The sequence below is a fragment of the Arachis ipaensis genome, chromosome B02 (assembly GCF_000816755.2).
Source record: "Arachis ipaensis cultivar K30076 chromosome B02, Araip1.1, whole genome shotgun sequence".
Taxonomy (NCBI): domain Eukaryota; kingdom Viridiplantae; phylum Streptophyta; class Magnoliopsida; order Fabales; family Fabaceae; genus Arachis; species Arachis ipaensis.
In genome coordinates, this window is record NC_029786.2 from 87,200,832 (window position 1) to 87,221,147 (window position 20,316).

At 39.0% G+C, this 20,316-nt stretch overlaps 1 protein-coding gene across 1 annotated transcript; it reads right to left on the minus strand.

Moving 5' to 3' along the window:
- Positions 16,967–18,105, minus strand: LOC107627547. Its single transcript, XM_016330381.1, has 3 exons — positions 18,004–18,105; positions 17,779–17,905; positions 16,967–17,649 (listed from the first exon to the last, which is right to left on the minus strand). Exons 1-3 carry the CDS (start codon positions 18,103–18,105, stop codon positions 16,967–16,969), a joined length of 912 nt encoding a protein of 303 aa, XP_016185867.1.

A 20,316-nucleotide genomic window follows, 5' to 3' on the forward strand; every position in this document is an offset into this window, starting at 1 on the left:
ATGGCTGAGAGAAAGAGAGAACCGAGGGGGAAGAAGAGAAGAGGAAGGTTGCGCCGGCGCCACTGGGTTCCGCCACCGCCGCCTTATCGTCGTCGTACTCGCGAGCTGCCACCGCCGGCCTGGAGCCCGCCGCTCGTGTCCCACTGCGTTGCCATCTCGCCGCATCTAGCTTGCCGCCGATCTGTCCCCGAACCGCCGTCGAGGAAGGAGAGAAGCAAGAGTGAGGGAGCTATTCTGTCGCTGAGAAGAGAGACAACGTGTGAGAGGGAGATCTCCGGCGCCGTCCTCGTCTGAACCGCCGCCGAGGGAAATCTCCGTCGTTGAAGCCAGCCACCTTCATCGCCGTTCATGCCGTCACCACTCCTCGCCACTGCCGAGCCATCGTCGGACTGTGCACGGCCACGAAAAGCCGTTCCTAGTTGGCGCAGTGGCTGGTGGTTGCCTCTGCTTTCGGTGTAAGCACCCCGTCGAAGCGTCACCGGAGCTGCGGCTGCCCCACCGCCACCTCTGCTGTCGGAAACTGCCGCCTCTATGAATCCTCTGTTGGTAAGCCCTGACTCTGCTTCAGTTTCTTTATCCGTTAAGTTTACCTTTACCGTGAGAGTTGTTGCTGAGGTTATCTGTGCCAGGTTATACGGTCCCCATGAGTCTCTCTGTCGCTGTCCAAGCTGCCATCAGAAGGATCCACCACAGCCTCCTCTGTTCTTGTCTTCAAATCAGCACTGCCCTTTTCTAGTTTCAATCCCAATTTTGCTATTTCTGAATATGTAACTCCTCAAACGTTACTCTGCTTCCATTTTGGTTTTTTAGTCTTTCTATTCTGAGTAAGGAAAATCTATGTTTCTGTTTAACACTATTGTTCTGCCTTCCCTGTTTGCTGATAGAATTATCATAGGTGACAGTATTAATGGTACTAACGAGCTATTAGAGTTGCTGCCGCTACTGAAATTAACAAAAAAAGGGATTCAACGCGTTTAATTATGCGGATTGCGAATAATTGAGGTAGAGGTTTTTCTTAAAATCTATTTTATATTACAGAGTTGTGATAAATAGATATTGATGCAAAAAGATATATTTCTGTGATTATATTTGTCTTGTGGATGTGATGGTTTGTTGAACTGGATTATTGGGTGCTTGATTGCTTGAGTGAAGTACGGTTGTTGATAAGAAGTGGATTTGAAAAGTTATTTACTTGATTATTAGGAAAAGTAGTTTTTCTTGGTTTGAAGTTAGAGCGGTTTGATTTTGAGTCGGTCTGATTTTATAAATGATTTAATACTTGAGCTGGTTTGACTTTAAAGAGAGTTTTATTATTGGAATTGGTCTAGTTTGAAAATAATTTGATACTGGAATTGGTTGAATTTTGGAAAGTGATTGAGATTTGGAAATGGTTTGAGAAATGTTTGGATGGGACCCGAAAAGGGTGGTAGTATCCGAGTTTTAGAGAAGATGCTGCCGAAATTTTATAAAATTAGGAGTTTCATTGAAAGTAGTTATTTTAAAAAGGTTTAAGTATTATATGATTTAAAACTACCTCATTTATCAAAGGAAGAGTTATGTTTTGGATTGGGAATTGTTAGTGAACGGAATGGAAAGAAGGATGATTGAGAATTTTCTCTGAAATATGGTTTTTGAATGAATTTGGAAATGAGATCTGGATTGATGAATGATTATGATGTTGAGAATGTTGAGAATGTTGAGATATGATCTTTGAATTAATCATATGGCTTATGAATTTGAAATATCTGAGATACGAGGTTCCCTGGATTAAGTGCCGTGGCTTGCCACCACGTGTACCGGGTTGAAAACTCAATACTCTGTTGACCCTACGACGTAAGTGTGACCGGGCACTATATAAATTCCCGGGAATAATGTTACCCCCATTGAGCAATATTGATTATTTGAGAAAAAGCTATGCATAGACTCTTGGGGATGCACGTCGGGGGACAGTCTAAGGACAATTCAGATTTATCGGGTTGGCTGGATAACCGACAGATGAGCCTCATCAGCCATAGGAAAGGCATGCATCATATGCATCTGTATGCTTTGCTTGGGTTTGAACTTGTTTTGGTTTTTCTAATTGCTAAACTGTTCTTAACTGCTACTTGAACTATTTGCTGTAACTGCTTCCTACTTGTGCTTTCCTTGTCTGTCTTGCCTGTGTTTGCCCTAGCATGTTACATTTGAGAATGGACTTGGGTGCTGAATTAATGATTGTGTTGTTTGATTGCGTGGTTAGTTTCTGATTGAGATTTGTTTATGAGAAAAGAAAGACTTTAGATTTCTGAAAATATTAAACATTGTTTCTTTGAAAATATTTTGAACGATTAGCTGTTGGATTTTAAAAGGATTCATAAGGCAATGATAGTCCCTAAATTTGAAAACAGTTTTCTTATTGAATATCTTCTTATGACAACTTTGAAACTCCGTGGTGAGACCATGTGGTTAGGTTCTCACCCCCTACAGCTTTACCTTTTCAGGAACCAGATAAAGAAGCATTAAGAAGAGTTACACTACGTTTGGTTTATATGTTGTTGTATTAATTAGATTATTTTCTCCCCTCATCTTTGTTATTACAAGTTTGTAAGAGGGATAGGAATTGTATGTTTTATACGTATATTATATTGAGTTATTATGTAAGGAGTCTTGTATATGAATCTATGCCTGCTTGTATTTTTCTTAAAATAAAGTATTTATTTCCGGTTTTCAAAGAAATTAGCGATACAGTATCGAGTCACAGGCTCCTATTCTAGTATTTAGTATGTAAAGTAGTCGTAATACTTCTTGTTATCAGAGTAGCGCAGCCAGTAGCGTGACTTCTGATAGTGAGGGTGTTACACTTAATGCCATGACCAGTAGATCAAATATATCAACTTTTGAAATTTTTTTATGTCTAAGTTTTTAAGAAATAATAAACTAAGTGATAATAAACAACTTGTCATAAGTGCTACCACATCTCCAGCTGAACTTGAGAAAAAAAAACATTGGAAGAAGAGAATTTAGTATATCAAAAGTACTAAAAAGGTTAAGATAAATGGTAAGGATCATCAAAAGAAAGAAATGGAAAGAATTGAGTTGAGGATCTGACTGTTGATCAATCTTAACCAGAAGAGAACATGGCTAGTGAGAAAACTATAAAATCGAAGGTGGATCACCCCCCTCCCACAACCAAATCCTATAGAGATATGGTGGTGGAAAATGGTTTTGAAAACTTAAATCCGTATGAGATAGCACAGCTTGTTCTGAAGAATACTTGTTAAAAGATGCTACCATCGATTTTTAAAAAGTACAACAGCCTCCCTTTAATCCTAATCCAGTGATTGACATTTCGTTATAAGAGTATGAAGATTGGTACAAACCATAGAAATTATCTTTTATTGTGAAACTGTTTGGCAAGATTCATAACTTTCAAGCTTTAGACCATTGGGTTCAAAAGAGATGGGCTAAAAAAGAATTGATTCGTGTATGAATCTAGCAGGAAATTTCTTCCTGGTCAGATTCACAAGTCAAGAGGATTACGATTATGCTCTCTTTAAAGGTTCGTGGATGATAGTAGATCATTACCTTTTAGTACAGAGGTGGAGGTCTCTATTCATTCCACTAGAATCAGAGATTCAAAGAGTAGCAGTATGGGTGCATATTCCAAACTTGCCAGCAGAGTTGTACAATAAGCTTTTGCTGGAAAATTGGAAAAACCCTTGGCACTATGTTGAAGGTGGATGAGCTTACCTCCATCCACTCAAGGGGTAAATTTGTATGTATCTGCATATAAATTTGTTGGGAAAACTCAACACAGGTTTAAAACAAGAACCTATCTAACAGTGGAAACACCAGAAATAATTTTCATCACAACCTGTGCGATTAAATAGGCAATACCAAAGATACTCTAAGCAACAATTATAATGGTAGAAATTAAATTATCAGACACCAGAATTTTAACGTGGGAAAACCCCCAAAAGAGGGACAAAAAACCCATGGGACCTAGTCCAGAAAAATCTTCCACTATCAGAATAATTGGTACACAAACAGTCTTCCTAGTGATAGTAGGGCATCTCAACAATCAACAAAATACATCACCAAAACTAGTGGAATCAACATAAACCCTCCACAAAGTGGGTATCTCAAAGCAGGCAAAAGAGAAGGCAATACAACTAGCAAGTTATATCCTAATGTTCATCTCTACACCAGGAATAACATACTAAAATTTCATAAGAAATGGAGCAAGTTTACTAGGTCAATGTGATCAAAATGTAACTGCCATTTTCCCGCAAATTCCTTCTCTTTCTCGCGCCGAAGCTCTCCTCTCTCATAGTGTTTTCTTTGTATAAAAAAAAATGAGGGACCTTAATCTCTCTCCCTCTTTCCGTGGCTTAAAGCCACTTTCTTTCCTTTTTTTGTTTTATAATATATGTGGGTCCCACTTGAGGTTGGAGACCCACCAACAAATCTTCCCCTCACCAACTCAAGTGGGGATAGGCTGCTCCATCAAGCCCGCCTTCTCTTTGCAGGAATCAAACTTTACTGCAGGTAAACTCTTAGTCATCATATCTGAACCATTATCATCAGTATGGATCTTCTTAAGTGCATATGACTTCATCTCAAGCGCTTGACACATCTAATGATACCTCACCTCTATGTGCTTCGATCTGGAATGAAACGTCAGATTCTTGCTGAGATGGATAGCACTCTGACTGTCACAGAATATCATAAACTTCTCTTGATTGATGCCTAACTCTTGTAGAAATTTCTTCATCCACAAGAGTTCCTTTGAAGCTTCAACAACAGCAATATATTCTGCCTCTGTAGTAGACAAAGCAACACATTTCTGAAGTCGAGATTGCCACGACACAGCTCCCCCTGCAAAAGTCATCATATAACCAGAAGTAGACTTCCTTGAATCAAGATCCCCAGCCATATCTGCATCTGTGTAACCATCCAACACAGGTTGGCCACTCCCAAAGCATAAACAAACTCTAAAAGTACCATTAAGGTATCTGAGAATCCATTTCACTGCTTGCCAGTGTTCCTTGCCAGGATTAGAGAGAAACCGACTAACAACTCCAACGGCATGAGCAATATCCGACCTGGTGCAAACCATAGCATACATTAAACTGCCAACTGCAGATGCATATGGAATCTTCTTCATTTCTGCTTTCTCTTTCTCACTTGTAGGACATTGCTGCGAACTCAGCTTGAAATGACTAGCAAGTGGAGTACTAACAGGTTTGGAATTACTCATGCTAAACCTCTCTAAAACCTTCTCAATGTACTTCTGCTGCGACAACCACAGTTTCCCATTCTTCTTGTCACGAGTGATACTCATGCCAAGGATTTTCTTTGCAGGATCCAAATCCTTCATAGCAAAGGATCTATTCAAGTCTTTCTTGAGACTTTCAATCTTCTTAGTGTCATGACCAACAATCAACATGTCATCAACAAAAAGCAAGAGAATTATAAAATCACCATCAGAGAATTTCTTAATATATACACAATGATCATAAGAAGTCTTACTATACCCATGACCTTCCATGAAGGAATCAAACTTCGTGTACCACTGCCTTGGCGCTTGCTTCAACCCATATAACCTCTTCTTCAACTTGCATACAGGATGCTCCTTTCCTTTAACCTCGAAACCCTCTGGTTGCTCCATATAGATTTCTTTATCTATGTCACCGTGAAGGAATGCAGTCTTCACATCAAGCTGCTCAACCTCTAAATTCAAACTAGCCGCCAACCCAAGCACAACTCGAATAGAGGACATCTTCACAACTGGAGAGAAAATCTCTTCAAAATCAATACCTTTCTTTTGCTTAAAGCCTTTCACAACCAATCGAGCTTTGTACCTTGGCTGTGAGACATTTTCATCCGCTTTCAATTTGAACACCCATTTATTCTTGAATGCTCTCTTACCCTTTGAAAACTTCACCAATTCAAAAGTATGATTCTCATGCAAGGATTTCATTTCTTCTTGCATGGCCTTCAACCAGTCTTTCTTATGCTCATCAGACATAGCTTTCTGGTAGCTCTCTGGCTCTCCAGTCTCAGTGTTCATCACATACTCATGAGGAGAGTATTTATGAGAAGGATGACGCTCTCTAGTAGATCTTCTCAATTCAGGCTCAACTGGTGGTTCAGGTGGAACTTCAACATCTGGCACCTCAAGTTGAGGTGTAGGTTCATCATGCAAATCATCACCATCATTATCAACTTGTACATCTCCCCCATCAACAGGAGGTCTAGTGGAAGGACCAGGTTCATCATCAACAGAACGTCTAACAGTTACTGTTGGCTTATCTGTCTTCTCAAGATCTTCAATATTTTGGTCTTCAAGAAAAATCATATCTCAGCTTCTAATTATCTTCTTGCTCACCGGATCCCATAATCTGTAACCAAAGTCTTCGTGACCATAACCCATGAAGATACACTGCTTTGACTTTCTATCAAGTTTAGACCTTTCATCTCTTGGAATGTGAACAAAAGCCCTGCAGCCAAACACTCGCAAGTGACTATAGGAGACATCTTTCCCTCTCCAAACTTTCTCTGGAACATCACCATTAAGTGGAACTGAAGGAGAAATGTTGATCAGATCTACTGCAGTCCTCATCGCTTCACCCCAAAAGGATTTAGGCAACTTTGCATGAGAGAGCATACACCTTACTCTATCATTGATAGTGCGATTCATTCTCTTTGCAACTCCATTATGTTGAGGAGTCTTAGGAACCGTCTTCTCAAGCTTGATCCCATCTCCTTTACAATACTCTTCAAACGGACCCCTGTATTCACCACCATTATCTGTTTGAACACATTTCAATTTTCTTCCTGTTTCTCTTTCAACACTTGCATGAAAGTGTTTGAAGATACCGAGCACCTGGTCTTTAGATTTCAAAACAAAAGCCCACACTTTTCGAGAAAAATCATCAATAAAAGTAACAAAATATGATGCACCACCTAGAGTCTTAGTATCCATAGTACAAACATTAGTGTGAACTAAATCTAGAACATGTGATCTCCTATGAGGTCCAGAATTATGAAATGATACTCTAGCATGCTTTCCAACAAAACAATGAGTGCAAGTATTTAAAGTTGTACCTTTCACGGGAAGTGAGTACTTCTTGGCTAAGACGCTTAGTCTTTTCTCGCTCAAGTGACCAAGACGTATATGCCACAAATCAGAAGAGGAATCATCAGCTACATTCATATCTTCTTTGCACAACTTTGCTTGCAATCGGTAGAGAGTAGTGAGACTATTGTCTTCTCTAGCAACAATGAGAGCCCCTTTGGTAATTTTGCATTTTCCACTACCAAAGGAAGTGCAATACCCCTCTTGATCCAATGCCTTCACTAAAATGAGATTGAACCACATATCTGGCGCATGCCTAACATTCTTCAACTGTAACTTGCATCCCATGTTAGTTTCAAGCCATATATCACCCATACCAATGATATCACACACTCCTTTATCTCCCAATTTGATCTTGCCAAAATTTCCAGCAGTATAGGAAGTGAAAAATTCACGTTTCGGAGTGACATGACATGAGGCACCAGAGTCCATAATCCAAGTGGAATCATCACAGACAAGATTCACATAATTTTCATCATATGTGATAAGAACATCTTCATAAATAATAGCAGCAGTTTCTTTATCACTATCTTTACCTTTGTCTTCGTTTCTTCCCCTTGATTGTTCTCTTTTCAAGAACCTACAATACCTCTTGATATGCCCCGGCTTGCCACAATGGTGACAAATAAACTCCTTTCTTGGCTTGTACTTTCCTCTTGACTTGCTTCGACTCTCTGACCTGTCAGAACTATGAGGTTTTCTACTTTGACTTCTCCCCCGTGACTCTGGAACAAGTGCTTCTAACTGGGAGGAGGCATTAGTCAAACCTCGCTCTCTTCTTCTGGCTTCTTCATTCAACATGCTCTCTTTAACCATTGCTAACGTCAACTTCCCATGAGGAGGCATTAGTCAAACCTCGCTCTCTTCTTCTGGCTTCTTCATTTAACATGCTCTCTTTAACCATTGATAACGTCAACTTCCCATTTGGAGCTGAGTTAGTCAGTGTCACAACAAGAACTTTCCAACTATCAGGCAAAGAGATCAACAACAACAAGGCTTGCAACTCATCATTCAAAGTGATCTCATTATTTGTCAGTTGGTTCACTGTCTCCTGAAAAATGCTAAAGTGCTCCGGCATTGATTTACCTTTAACATACTTCATATTGACAAGCTTCCTAATCAAGAATACTTTATTTTGCATATTCTTCCTCTCATATAACTCCTTCAATTTGTTCCACATCTTTTCAGCATTCATTTCGGTGTCAACATGTGGATACACGCTAAGATCAAGCCATTGCCTAATCAAAGCAACTGTCTTTTAATCCAGCTTCTTCCATTCAGCATCGGATTTAGTACCTTTGGATTTATCCCCCTCCACAGGATCATACAAGTCCTTGCTATACAACATATCTTCCATGAGGGTCTTCCAAATTGAATAATTTTGGGAATTCAATTTGACCATATTCGCTCCATGAGTATTTTCCTCCATTTAATCAGCACAGCGACAAACAACCAAAGCTCTAGATACCACTTTGTTGGAAAAACTCAACATAGGTTTAAAACAAGAACCTGTCTAACAGCAGAAGCACCAGAAATAATTTTCATCACAACCTATGTGATTAAATAGGCAATACCAAAGATACTCCAAGCAACAATTATAATGGCAGAAATTAAATTATCAGACACCAAAATTTTAACGTGGGAAAACCCTCCAAAAGAGGGACAAAAAAATCCACAGAACCTAGTCCAGAAAAATCTTCCACTATCAGAATAATGGGTACACAAACAGTCTTCTTAGTGATACTAGGGCATCTCAACAATCAACAAAATACATCACCAAAACTGGTGGAATCAACATAAACCCTCCACATAGTGGGTATCTCAAATTAGGCAAAAGAGAAGGCAATACAACTAGAAAGTTATATCATAATGTTCATCTCTACACCAGGAATAACATACTAAAATTTCATAAGAAATGGAGCAAATTTACCAGGTCAATGTGATCAAAATGTAATTGCCCTTTTCCCCAAATTCCTTCTCTTCCTTGCGCCGAAGCTCTCCTCTCTCATAGTGTTTTCTTTGTTTCAAAAAAATGAGGGATCTTAATCTCTCTCCCTCTCTCTGTGGCTTAAAGCCACTTTCTTTCTTTTTTTTTTATTTTATAATATGTGTGGGTCCCACTTGAGGTTGGGGACCCACCAACAAAATTGACCTCAAGAATAAAACCAGTCTCTATTTTACAACCTTTAGAAAAGAGTTTCACGTAGAATATGAAGGTTTGCGTATGATTTGCTTCAAATGTGGAAAATATGGTCACAAAATAGACAACTGTGGAGAAAAATCACTAGCAGCCACTGTGAGTGGAGTCATTGCGATGGAAGAAGGTTGCCAGATCAGCCCTATGTTGGGTAAAAAAGGAAAGGAGAGAATCCTGGAGTCCCAATTAATTTAGAATCAGCCAAATAAAAAGTTAATCCTGAAGATAACAATCAGGGGGCATATTCGGGGGAGTAGAATGAGATATACAATAATAAGGCAAGTATGGATAATAACAAGCATGTTCAAGTGGATCATTCTGCAGATCAAGGAGTTAATCCATTCAATCCTTGGATGATAGTCAAGAGAAACTAAAGAAGAAATAAACCAAAAGCAAAAAGTACGTCTAGAAAAAAAAAAGCAATAATAGCTCAAGATTATTTGTTCTAGCCGAGGAAAATAAGAAAAAAGAGAATGCTCTGAAAACTAATAATTCCAACAGACCTGTTCAATCTATGAAAAAGGAGAAGAAAAAATAGCAACAATATACCAAGAATGGAAACAGCTCCAACAGTCAGTAAAATCAGCAAAAAATAAAGAGTAATAATCCAAGTATTAAAGAGAAGACATCTATCATTAGTAAAAAAAATCATGCAAAATCCACCCAAAACCACCTGGCTAAGACTTCTAACAACAATATCCAGACGATTTTAAAGGTGCAGAATCCTACTCAAACCACCCAGAACAACAAGAAAGAATTAGAAAATTCTCACCAGAAATATTGGAGACGATTTTCCAAGTTAAATAACGTGTTAGCAAAAAATAACCTGATCCTTGCTTACCCTTTGCCGAGCTATTTCTAACCCTTTATAAATAATATTATTTCTAATATTATGGGAGAAGGAGGTGTGGTTTGCGAAAATGTTAGAGAAGTAAGTAATCTCCCGGACTCAGGAGCTCTCAACAGGGATGAAGTTATGACAGACCAGCTTAATGAGCAGAGAGAGTTATCTCAACAGATTGTTATGGAGGAAGGCTCCTTTTCATAGCACAAGCTAATGGAGGCTTAGAACATGGTTTTTTCAGGGTGTTTTCTTTTCCTACCTACTTATATATTTGTTATGATGAATATAATTGCTTGAAATTGTATATAAACGTTTTCTAAGGGTTTTTCCACTATGATCAAAGATATATCTTATCATTTTAAGGTTAATTTCTGTATTTAATGGAGACTCATGTTTCAGGTACTAAGGCGGAAGCTATCATTAGAAGGCTAGGCTTTGATTCTTGGTGCATTAGTGATGCAGATGGTTTTGTCGGGGGTATTTGGTGTCTTTGGAACAAATTTTATTGGTCGGTTCAGGTTATCAAGATTGATAAACAATTTATTCATATGAAAGTTAGTGATTGCCAAGATGAGAGTTGGTGGCTAATGGCTGTTTATGGCAGCCCCAAGCTGAAACTAGGAGCCGTCTTTGGAACGAGCTTGAGAATATTTCAACCACTTTATCGGGTCCTTGGTGTCTAAGAGGAGATTTTAATTTTATTACCTCCCTTAGAAATACTGGAGGAAGTAATAATTTATCATAAGATACCAACCATGTTATAAACTGCATGGCAAATTGTGGAATCAATGACTTAGGTTTCTCTGAGCCACCTTTTATCTGGTAGAGGGTACCATTAAACGCAGGCTCGATAGATTTCTATGGAATCTAGAGTTCGTTAATTATTTCACTATTATAGGGATCGAACATATTCCTAAAATGAAGTCAGTCCACCTTTCTATTCTTCTTGATTTTAACTTGACAGCTATAGGAGATCAAAAAGACCTTTCATATTTTTGACTCCTTGACTTTTACATAAAGAATATAATAATATGGTTAAAGAGAGATGGAATAGAGAAGTTGATTTGCTAAATAACATTAAGTCCTTCATGAACAATGCCAAGCATTGGAATACCCATACTTTTGGATATATTTTTAGAAAATGAACCAAAGTTGTTGAGAATATTGAAAGGAATTAATAGAAGTTCTTCTTTTACCCCTAATTCTTTTCTAGAGAAACTCCAAAAGGATCTTTAGAAAGAGTATGAGAGCATTATCATTTAGGAAGAGAGCTACTAGCAATAGATGTCAAGGTGTAACTTTGTTAATTTTCGTAATAAGAATTCAAATTATTTTTATATATACACAATTGATTTTTTTTTCTTTTTAAAAAATAAATGCATATAATTTAAGCATTTAATGTATGAATATGTACCTAATCTTTCAAAATTTTCGATAAAAATTTAAAATACCCAACTTTCTCAACCAATGTTTCAAAATTCTCTCCCACACTTAGATGATACATACTCACTAGTCTAAACTAATCAAAGATATAAATTAAGGACATTTATTATTTTTTCGCTTAGGAATAGTAATGTGTTGAAATTAAGAACCAAAATGGATAAAAAAAAAGGCTCAAAGTTGGCTAACAATAGTATATGAAAAGGTATGGCTATTTAGATAAGTGAGCTTATATAAACAATGGCCTCAATCATGTAAATGTATATATACACTAAATATTGGACATAAAGAATTAAACAAATCAAATATCACAATCATAGAGAGAGAATAACATAAAAGAATAAAGATAGTGGTTAATATGATGCAACAACACATTGAAACTCAAATCTCACAATGTTGTGTGTTCTAATTTTAATTTATGTTCCACAGAATTTTTTTTTTCAACAAGTTCAATAAAAATTTTGTAAATCAAATCAATGGGATGTCCTATAAAAGAATGTCTTGAAAATTAATTATTTTGACTAAACTTATTATATGTATATGTATAATGTGATTGGATGAAAATTAAAATTCCTAAGTTCTTTCTCCTATTCTCTATCAATCCAAATCATCACCTATATATAGGAAATTAAAACTAGGTTCTACTATCCATATCATCCAATCACAACTAACGATTAAAAGCTAAAAATATATATGTACAAACCAAATTAAAAAAATGCAAAACTAGAATAAAATATTTAAAATATAGGGCAAAAAACCATTATAAGCCAATGCCATCTAGAATTTACGTATATAAGCCAAATCGAAAATGGTTTCAGTAATGCGCCAGAACGGCATTTTTTAAATTATTTTGCATAGAATAAAATATTTTTTTATGGTATAATTTAAATAAATTAATTAAAAAATATTCATGATAATTTTTTAATAAAATTATTTAAATTATATGGTGAGATATTACATGATTCGAATTACGCATAGGGAAGTTCGAATTACTCTGATTCAAATGATATGGTGAGCAATTCGAATTCTATACAATACTCTTCTGCCCATTCTTGATAGCTCATGAATATTTTTTAATAAATTTATTTAAATTATACCACAAAAAAATATTTTATTCTATGCAAAATAATATAAAAAATGGCTTAAAAAATTTTAGAAGTACTGTAAAAATATGTAATGTCCTAATGACTTAGGACATTAAAGAAATACTCCGAACTGCACTGGTTCGAATTACTAACAAATGCAGTTCGAACCACGTTGGTTCGATTTATATTAATATACGTTCTGGCGCATTACTGAAACCATTTTCAATTTGGCTTATATACGTAAATTCTAGATGGCATTGGCTTATAATGGTTTTTTGCCCTAAAATATATACAAACCAAAATAAAAAAAATACAATGATTAAAAGTAAATTAGCATGTAAACTAGCATGGATAACTAAAATATATACAAACCAAAATATGTCAAAGCTAGAATAAATATTTAAAATATATACAAACTATAAATAAAAGGTACAATAAATTATAAGGTACTCAAAATAGCAGAATATATACACAAATATCCAAAAAGCATGATAAAAATTAAAATAGAAGTATTTGGAAGAAAAAATTGTCACCCAACAGTTGTTGCTCGACCTCCCCACACTTAAAATAAGCATAATCTTCCATGCTACATGGAATGGAAGGAGTCGTCCTCATCATCTCCATCTTCAGTTGGTAGATCCTCCTCTCCATTCTGCTCCAAAGTGGTCTTCGGGGTGTCTGGCTCCTCTGATGGTGGGTTGCTACTTCCCACAAGCCTCTTCAAGTACTTATAGTGTCGCTTGTCACGATGCTCCATCTAATCAATCTTCTGGAAAGTCTTGAGGACAATACGATGGAGCGGTTGTGTTGATGGTGGTGCTACTGGTTGTGGTGCTGGTGATGGTGATGCTATAGCTGTAGAGGTTAACACCAAAGAGAATTAACATCAAAGGATTCAAGTTAGTTTGGATATCCAAAATTTTTTGAAAATATAGTAAGTTTGCCTTACAATCAAATGGGAGCAAAGACAAGTGGTATCTTGATATTGAATGTTTAAGGTACTTGACTGAAAGTCTACATTGTTCATCAAGTTAAGTGAATATGAGGGTGGTTTTGTGACTTTCGAAAATTATGGCAAAGAAAAGATAATAACCATTGGAAAAATAACATTTCAAATGATATAGAAGTTGAAAATAGCACTAGACAAGATACTACAACTAAGGTGTAACAAGTTTTCGCAGATGCTATTGATATATTTTTACTAAACTGACAAGATTTTTTTGAGTTTTTGCTTTTCAGACCGAGACGATATTTTCCGGATAAATGATAAACAAGTTCATCTTTTCAAATTGCCACCTTTATATCTTTCTTTGATTGTTTATATAATCTCTGTATTTATTTCGAAAATCTCTTCTTACTACATTAAAACTGTTTCTAGTCAAAATATTGTCTGCATTAATCAGCTTATTCTTTTTGATAATCTTTCTTTTTTTAAAGAAATTTTAACCTTGCATAAAAATATAAATTAAATGTAATTTTTTTATATATTAAATAAAAGTATTAAATATTTATATTTATATTTTTTCAATTAATGTATTTAAATATTCTTTGACTAAATTAAGTTAGGTTAATTTAATTTTTTTTTTTTTTGAAAGAAAAAGCTCAACACTCGAAGTGGAGCGTACAATGTCACAAACTGAGAAAAGTAATAGACTAACCAACTCCTATGTCACTCCGGCATAGCCATCAACAACATGAGCTAATTACTACTCCATTCCGTAGCACAAATAAACGTTTGAGTCACACATTCTACAACGCCTGCTGTCTTGTTCTAGAAAATTACCTCATTTCTCTGTAGCCAAATGTTCCATATTATTGAGAAGAACCCAACTAGCTAGTACTTGCGTCTCTCCTTTCTCATAGGCATGGATCTCCAACTGTCAAAGTGCTCTTTCACAGTGCCAGGAGCTATACACACCTGACCAAATTCCGTGATCCAAACACACCATACTTGCCAAGAGAACTCACAAGCAACCAACAGGTGATGAATACTTTCCACTGCCTTTTTACACAACACGCACATATTGTCATTTGGTTCCAGAATTCGCAATCTACTGAGCCATTCCTTTGTGTTGACCCGGCCAATAAGGGCGAACCAAGTGAACAACTCAACTCTAGGTGGAGCTAATCCTCTCCAAATTTCATTTGTGAACCTGTAGCTTAGAATCTCCTCGTCCAGAGTCGCTTCCTGCAAAACCTGCACAAATGAGTTAGTAGTATAAACACCTTCTTTTCCAAATTTCCACACCACTTTATCTTGCACTTATGCTATCAGTCTAACAGATTGTAAGACATGGAGTAATTGATCCAAGGTTTCTGTTTCCCACTGACGAAGCTCCCGCCTCCATTGAAATTGCCAGATCCACTCTATCCCATCCCAGAACCCACAATCCCCAATTGGTGATCCTTTTGGCTTGAAATCAAGAAGAGTCTCGGATAAGAGTCTTTCAACTTTCCTGTTTGGAGCCACGTATCCTCCCAAAATCTGGTATTCCTGCCATCCCCTACCTCAATAGCAGGCCATCAATCATCTTCTGTCTGACTCGTTGGTCTTTTATCTGTAGTTGGCATATGTCTCGCCATGGACCCCCCTTCACTAGTAGAGTCTGAGTAGACAGCAACTGGTTTGTGGTCAATCTATTGCAAGAACACACAATCTTTTTCCACAATAGACAGTCCTCCTTAGCAAACCGCCACCACCATTTAAACAACAAAGCCGTATTACGAACCACTACATCACTCACTCCCAGCCCTCCTAGCTTCTTTGGTGCCTGAATCATCTCCCATTTCACCAGAGCCATTCCAGGTCATCCGTGCTCCTTCCCCCAAAAAAACCTCCTCTGCAGAGAAATAATTCTTCGTGCAACCGCGTTCGGCATCTTATACAGGCTCAAGTAGTAAACTGAGAGACTGTTTATGACTGACTTTATGAGTACCAGCTTCCCAGCCTTACTTAGGACCTTCGCTTTCCATAAGCTGAGCTTCTCTTCCACCTTGTCTATTACCAGCTTCCAGGTTTTGACTAACCGTGGGTTTGCTCCTAGGCTAATTCCGAGATACCGCACTGGTAGGGTTGCCTCTTGGTAGCCAAGCAACTGACACATCCGACTAGTCAACTCCTGCCTTCAATTCACTGGTATCAAACTAGACTTCTCAAAGTTAATGCTCAGTCCCGACATGATCTCAAAACACCTCAGTAGTCTCTTGTAGTTTCTCACTGTCCCCTCCTCAGACGGGCAGAATAATATTGTGTCATCCGCAAATTGTAAGTGTGATAACTCAATATCATCCCTACCGACCAACAGTGGGGATATTCTACCGTTCCTTACTGCCTCGCCTATCATTCTGTTGAGCACATCCACCACCAAGACAAACAAGAACGGCGATAATGGGTCGCCTTGGCGAAGTCCCCTCTCCATTTTGAAGGCTTTTGTAGGGGATCCGTTAACCAAAATAGAGATGGATGCCGACGTTATACACTCCTTTACCCATGCCCTCCAAGTACTACCGAACCGCATCTTCTCTAATACAGTATCAACAAAGCACCATTTAACTCTATCATAAGCTTTGTGGAAATCCAGTTTGATAATCGCCGATGCCTTCCTTTTCACTTTTAGCCAATTCACAGTTTCGCACGCAATTAATGCTCCATCGTGTATCTTCCTTCCTTTCACAAAAGTACTCTGGGATTCTCCAACTAAACCTGGCATGACACTCCTCATTCTTCGTGTCAATAATTTGGAGATCACTTTATAAACACAACCAACCATGCTGATTGGTCTAAGGTCTTTTATCTCTTTTGCCCCGACGAATTTCGGTGCCAACACTACCCATGTAACATTAGACTCTGCTAGTAGTCTTGCATGCTCAAAAAAGCTCATCACAGCTGTAGTGAATTCCGATCCAATCTCCCCCCAGCACTTCTTTATAATATTCATGTTGTATCCATCATTACCCGGCGCTTTTGAAGATTCACAGTCCCATACCGCCTCTTTCACTTCCTCAACTGTTGGCATCACCTCTAAGGCTTTAGCTTCCTCCCTCTCCAGCCGGTTGACTAGTCCATCCCTAAAGCTCACCGTTGGGGAGGCTTCCTGGTGGTACAGTCGTTTATAAAAATCTCGAATGGCCACCTTAATTCTTGCTTGATTCCTTATTAGTCTCCCATTAATCACCAATGACTCTATCTTGTTGCTCCTTCTTCTTGCGGAAGCTATATTGTGAAAGTATTTAGTATTCCTATCCATCTCTTTAGCATGTCGGGCCCTCGACATTTGCTTCTAGTGGACATCCTGTCTTACATACCACTTCTCACAGCATCTCACTAACGCCTTTCTCCTTGGCTCCATTGTACCATCATACAAACCACTACTCACCATATCATCCACCTTCTTGATCTCTTCTTCTAACTTCTTTATCTTCTCAGCTATACTCCCAAAGTGCTGCTTATGCCATCTCTGAATCGGAATTGACAGCCCTTTCATCTTGGCTAGGAATTGTACATCACCTAATTCCCTCCACTCGTCCTTCACCATTCTTAGAAAGCCTTCATGCGTGAACCACGAGTCCAGACTCCGAAATGGTCTTGGGCCATCAAACTTTCTGCTCTCTTCCATAATCAATGGACAGTGATCGGATAGACCACTAGGACCTCCTCTCAATCGTGTCCCCGGATACATCTCTAACCACCCCAAGGTAACAAGGGTCCTATCAATTCGACTGCAAGAACTCCCCCTAAACCATGTGTATCTCCGATCATTTAATGGCAGGTCAACCAGCTCCATATCATTTATCCATGCTCTAAAATCCTCCGCCGACGCTGATAAGGAAGTTGCATCTTTCCTTTCTTCCAAATGTATAATTTCATTAAAATCACCCAAGAAACAGAATGGTACCTGACACAACCCTGCAATATAGCTCAGCTCTTCCCATAGTGCTATCTTTTCAGATCTCACATGTGGTCCTTACACCAAACAAACAGCACACTGAAAGTTATCTTTTATCACAACTCCTTCTACACATAACCATATATCTCCTTTATAGCAGTTGGTTAATTTGAATACTGTTTCATCCCATATTATTAACAATAAACCTCCAGACACCACAGCCGAACTTACATACTCCCAACTAGCTCCATCTCTACCCCAAAGGCGCATAACATCAAACTTAGTCACCAATTCCTTCTTTGTCTCTACCAACCCCAACATTTCCAAACTAAACTTATTTTTAAAATTCTTCAACATACTAAATTTTCCAGCACCACCCAATCCCCTAATATTCCAAGAACTTATAATCATTTAACATTATTAGAACACACCTGGTTGCGAGATTTTGGCCGACTTCTCCGTATTTTCTCCTTTTTCTTTGCTTGCTTCCGCTTCAAGGCCAATGCCTCATTTTGCTCCTGCAGAATTGCCATGATGTCCTCCTCATCACTACACTGAGCACCAGACTCTACAGCCAATTTTCAAGCTTCTTTATTCTCAGCCATCTCTTCTTCCCAGCTCCGCCTTCGTTCCTCAATATGGGGGTCATTCTCCTTTTCCAATCCAGCCTCAGCCTCTAATCCTTATTTTGTACGACTCTCATATTCCTCCTCTTGGCCCCTGTCATGATCCCCTATCCATCCCTTCATCGATTCATTCCTTCCGTGCGTGCTCCATCCTGTCCCAATCTGGAGCTGCCCATCGTTGTTCGGTGTAACGCAGTTATTATCGGCAGCATCCCCTTCTCCATAAGCTGCACCAACTGTATCTTCCCCTATCTCCATCTCCGCAGTTTGCACCCTCCCCTCATCCGCCTTGTTACTTGATGTTTCCCTTCTCCGAAAGGGGGGTTCAGTTCCTTGAGCCGTTGCGCCTGTGCCCCCTGTCCTCGCTCCCAACAAGCCGATGCCCATCACCTCCCGTGTGGCTTCCGCAGACGCGAGAACAAGCCCACCCTTTGCCTTGGAGTTCTTAAGTTTCCCAACTCTTGGACCACCAACCCGGTTAGGCTCGTCCTGTAGCTCATCGGCAGTTGAGTGCTACCCCCTCAGTCGAGAGGCTTCAGGCACCGCTTCCTCGCGGTCTTGAGCGCTGCCTTCCCCACCAACTCGCAGTGCATCCCCTGCCCTACTCCTTCGTGAAGGCTCCCCCCGTGAACCGTGCGCACTCTCAGCCTGCTGTCCTTGCCGGGTCATGGACGCGGGTTCTAGCCCAACCCTGCTCGGATGTCCACCTTCCTTACGGACTATACCCTTCTCTCTAGGCTGGATCCTTTGGTCATCCAGATTGGGCTTTGCTGTTCCCAGCCCATTATTGTAAATTATGCTCTTCTTAAGCATGTAGCCATGATACTCCCCATCCTTGTTGGGCTTTGCTTCTCCCATCCCATTATGCTTACTTGTAACTTCATTACCGTTATACCCATGATCCTCCCCATACACGAATGTTTCCGTTTTGTCCGAGTCTATCTCCCCATTGATCTCTAATGATCCCTGAGAATCCTCGTTTTCATTCAATGCCGGACAATTAGCCATAGGGTAATGTGAATTCAAATTCTGATGATTCTATTCATTCAAATCCACAACTGAATTTACATAATTATCCTTGTCATATTCATTGTTCCTGTACCTCACCAGCATAATCTCAGCCGCCTGATCCCGGTCAACCACCTGCTTTCCGCCGCCATGAATCATCCTTGTACTAGTTTCTTCTTGTTCCGTCACTACATCATGTAGCGTTTTGCTATCTTCTGACTCCTTGTACCTCTCCCGATTACACTCCTCTCGATATACCTCTCCTCCCACTTTCCTTACGAGTACGTCAAATTCACTTGTGCCTATTGTAATGTGAATCCACTCGTTAATCATATTAAAGACACACGTATCAATTAGAACTCTACCCACGCTGAAGGAATTGCACGACTCCGTTAATTTATCAAGTTTAACCACATCACCCCATTGCTGTCCTATCCTGCGAAAGGAGTCTATTGACCATGCATGCAAGGGAACTCCATAGCATTCCAACCAGACTCTTCTTGATTCACTCTTCTCAGTCTCATCCCATCTCCATACCATATGAAACAGCCTTAATAAATCATTCATTCGAAAGGTGTACGCTTCTTCCGCACTCAGCACAGAGTCAAAAGTTATCATAGCTTTATAGGCTCCCATCTCCCTAACTTGGGTAACCGCTGGCCATTCCCTATGAACTATTTCCTGGAGGGCCTTGAAATTGATAGCCTTCTTCGTGCCTTCGATAATACTTCTTTGCAACCAGACTACATTCTCGTCCGATATCGGCACCTCTACTTTCTTCAGCCGTCTGTTTGTTTGCGGATCCTTGTTTAGTGCACCACTCGATCCGGTCGTCTCTCTCTCTACGACTGTTCTTACCCTTGTGTTCGTCGGATCTCTTCTTCCTGCGCCTTGCCTTGCGGTTTCAGTCACATCGTTGGCATTCATATTCTTGCCATCCCTATTTTGCATTTCACCTCCCCTTCTATATTTCGCTTCTCCTACAAACAGCCTTCTGCCTCTTAGGACCCACTTGTTCATATCCGCAACAGCCTTCAGTGCTCCTCCTTTCGTTGTATACCTTATGAAAGCAAAAAGGTATATTTGACCATGTTTATTCTTACGTGACAG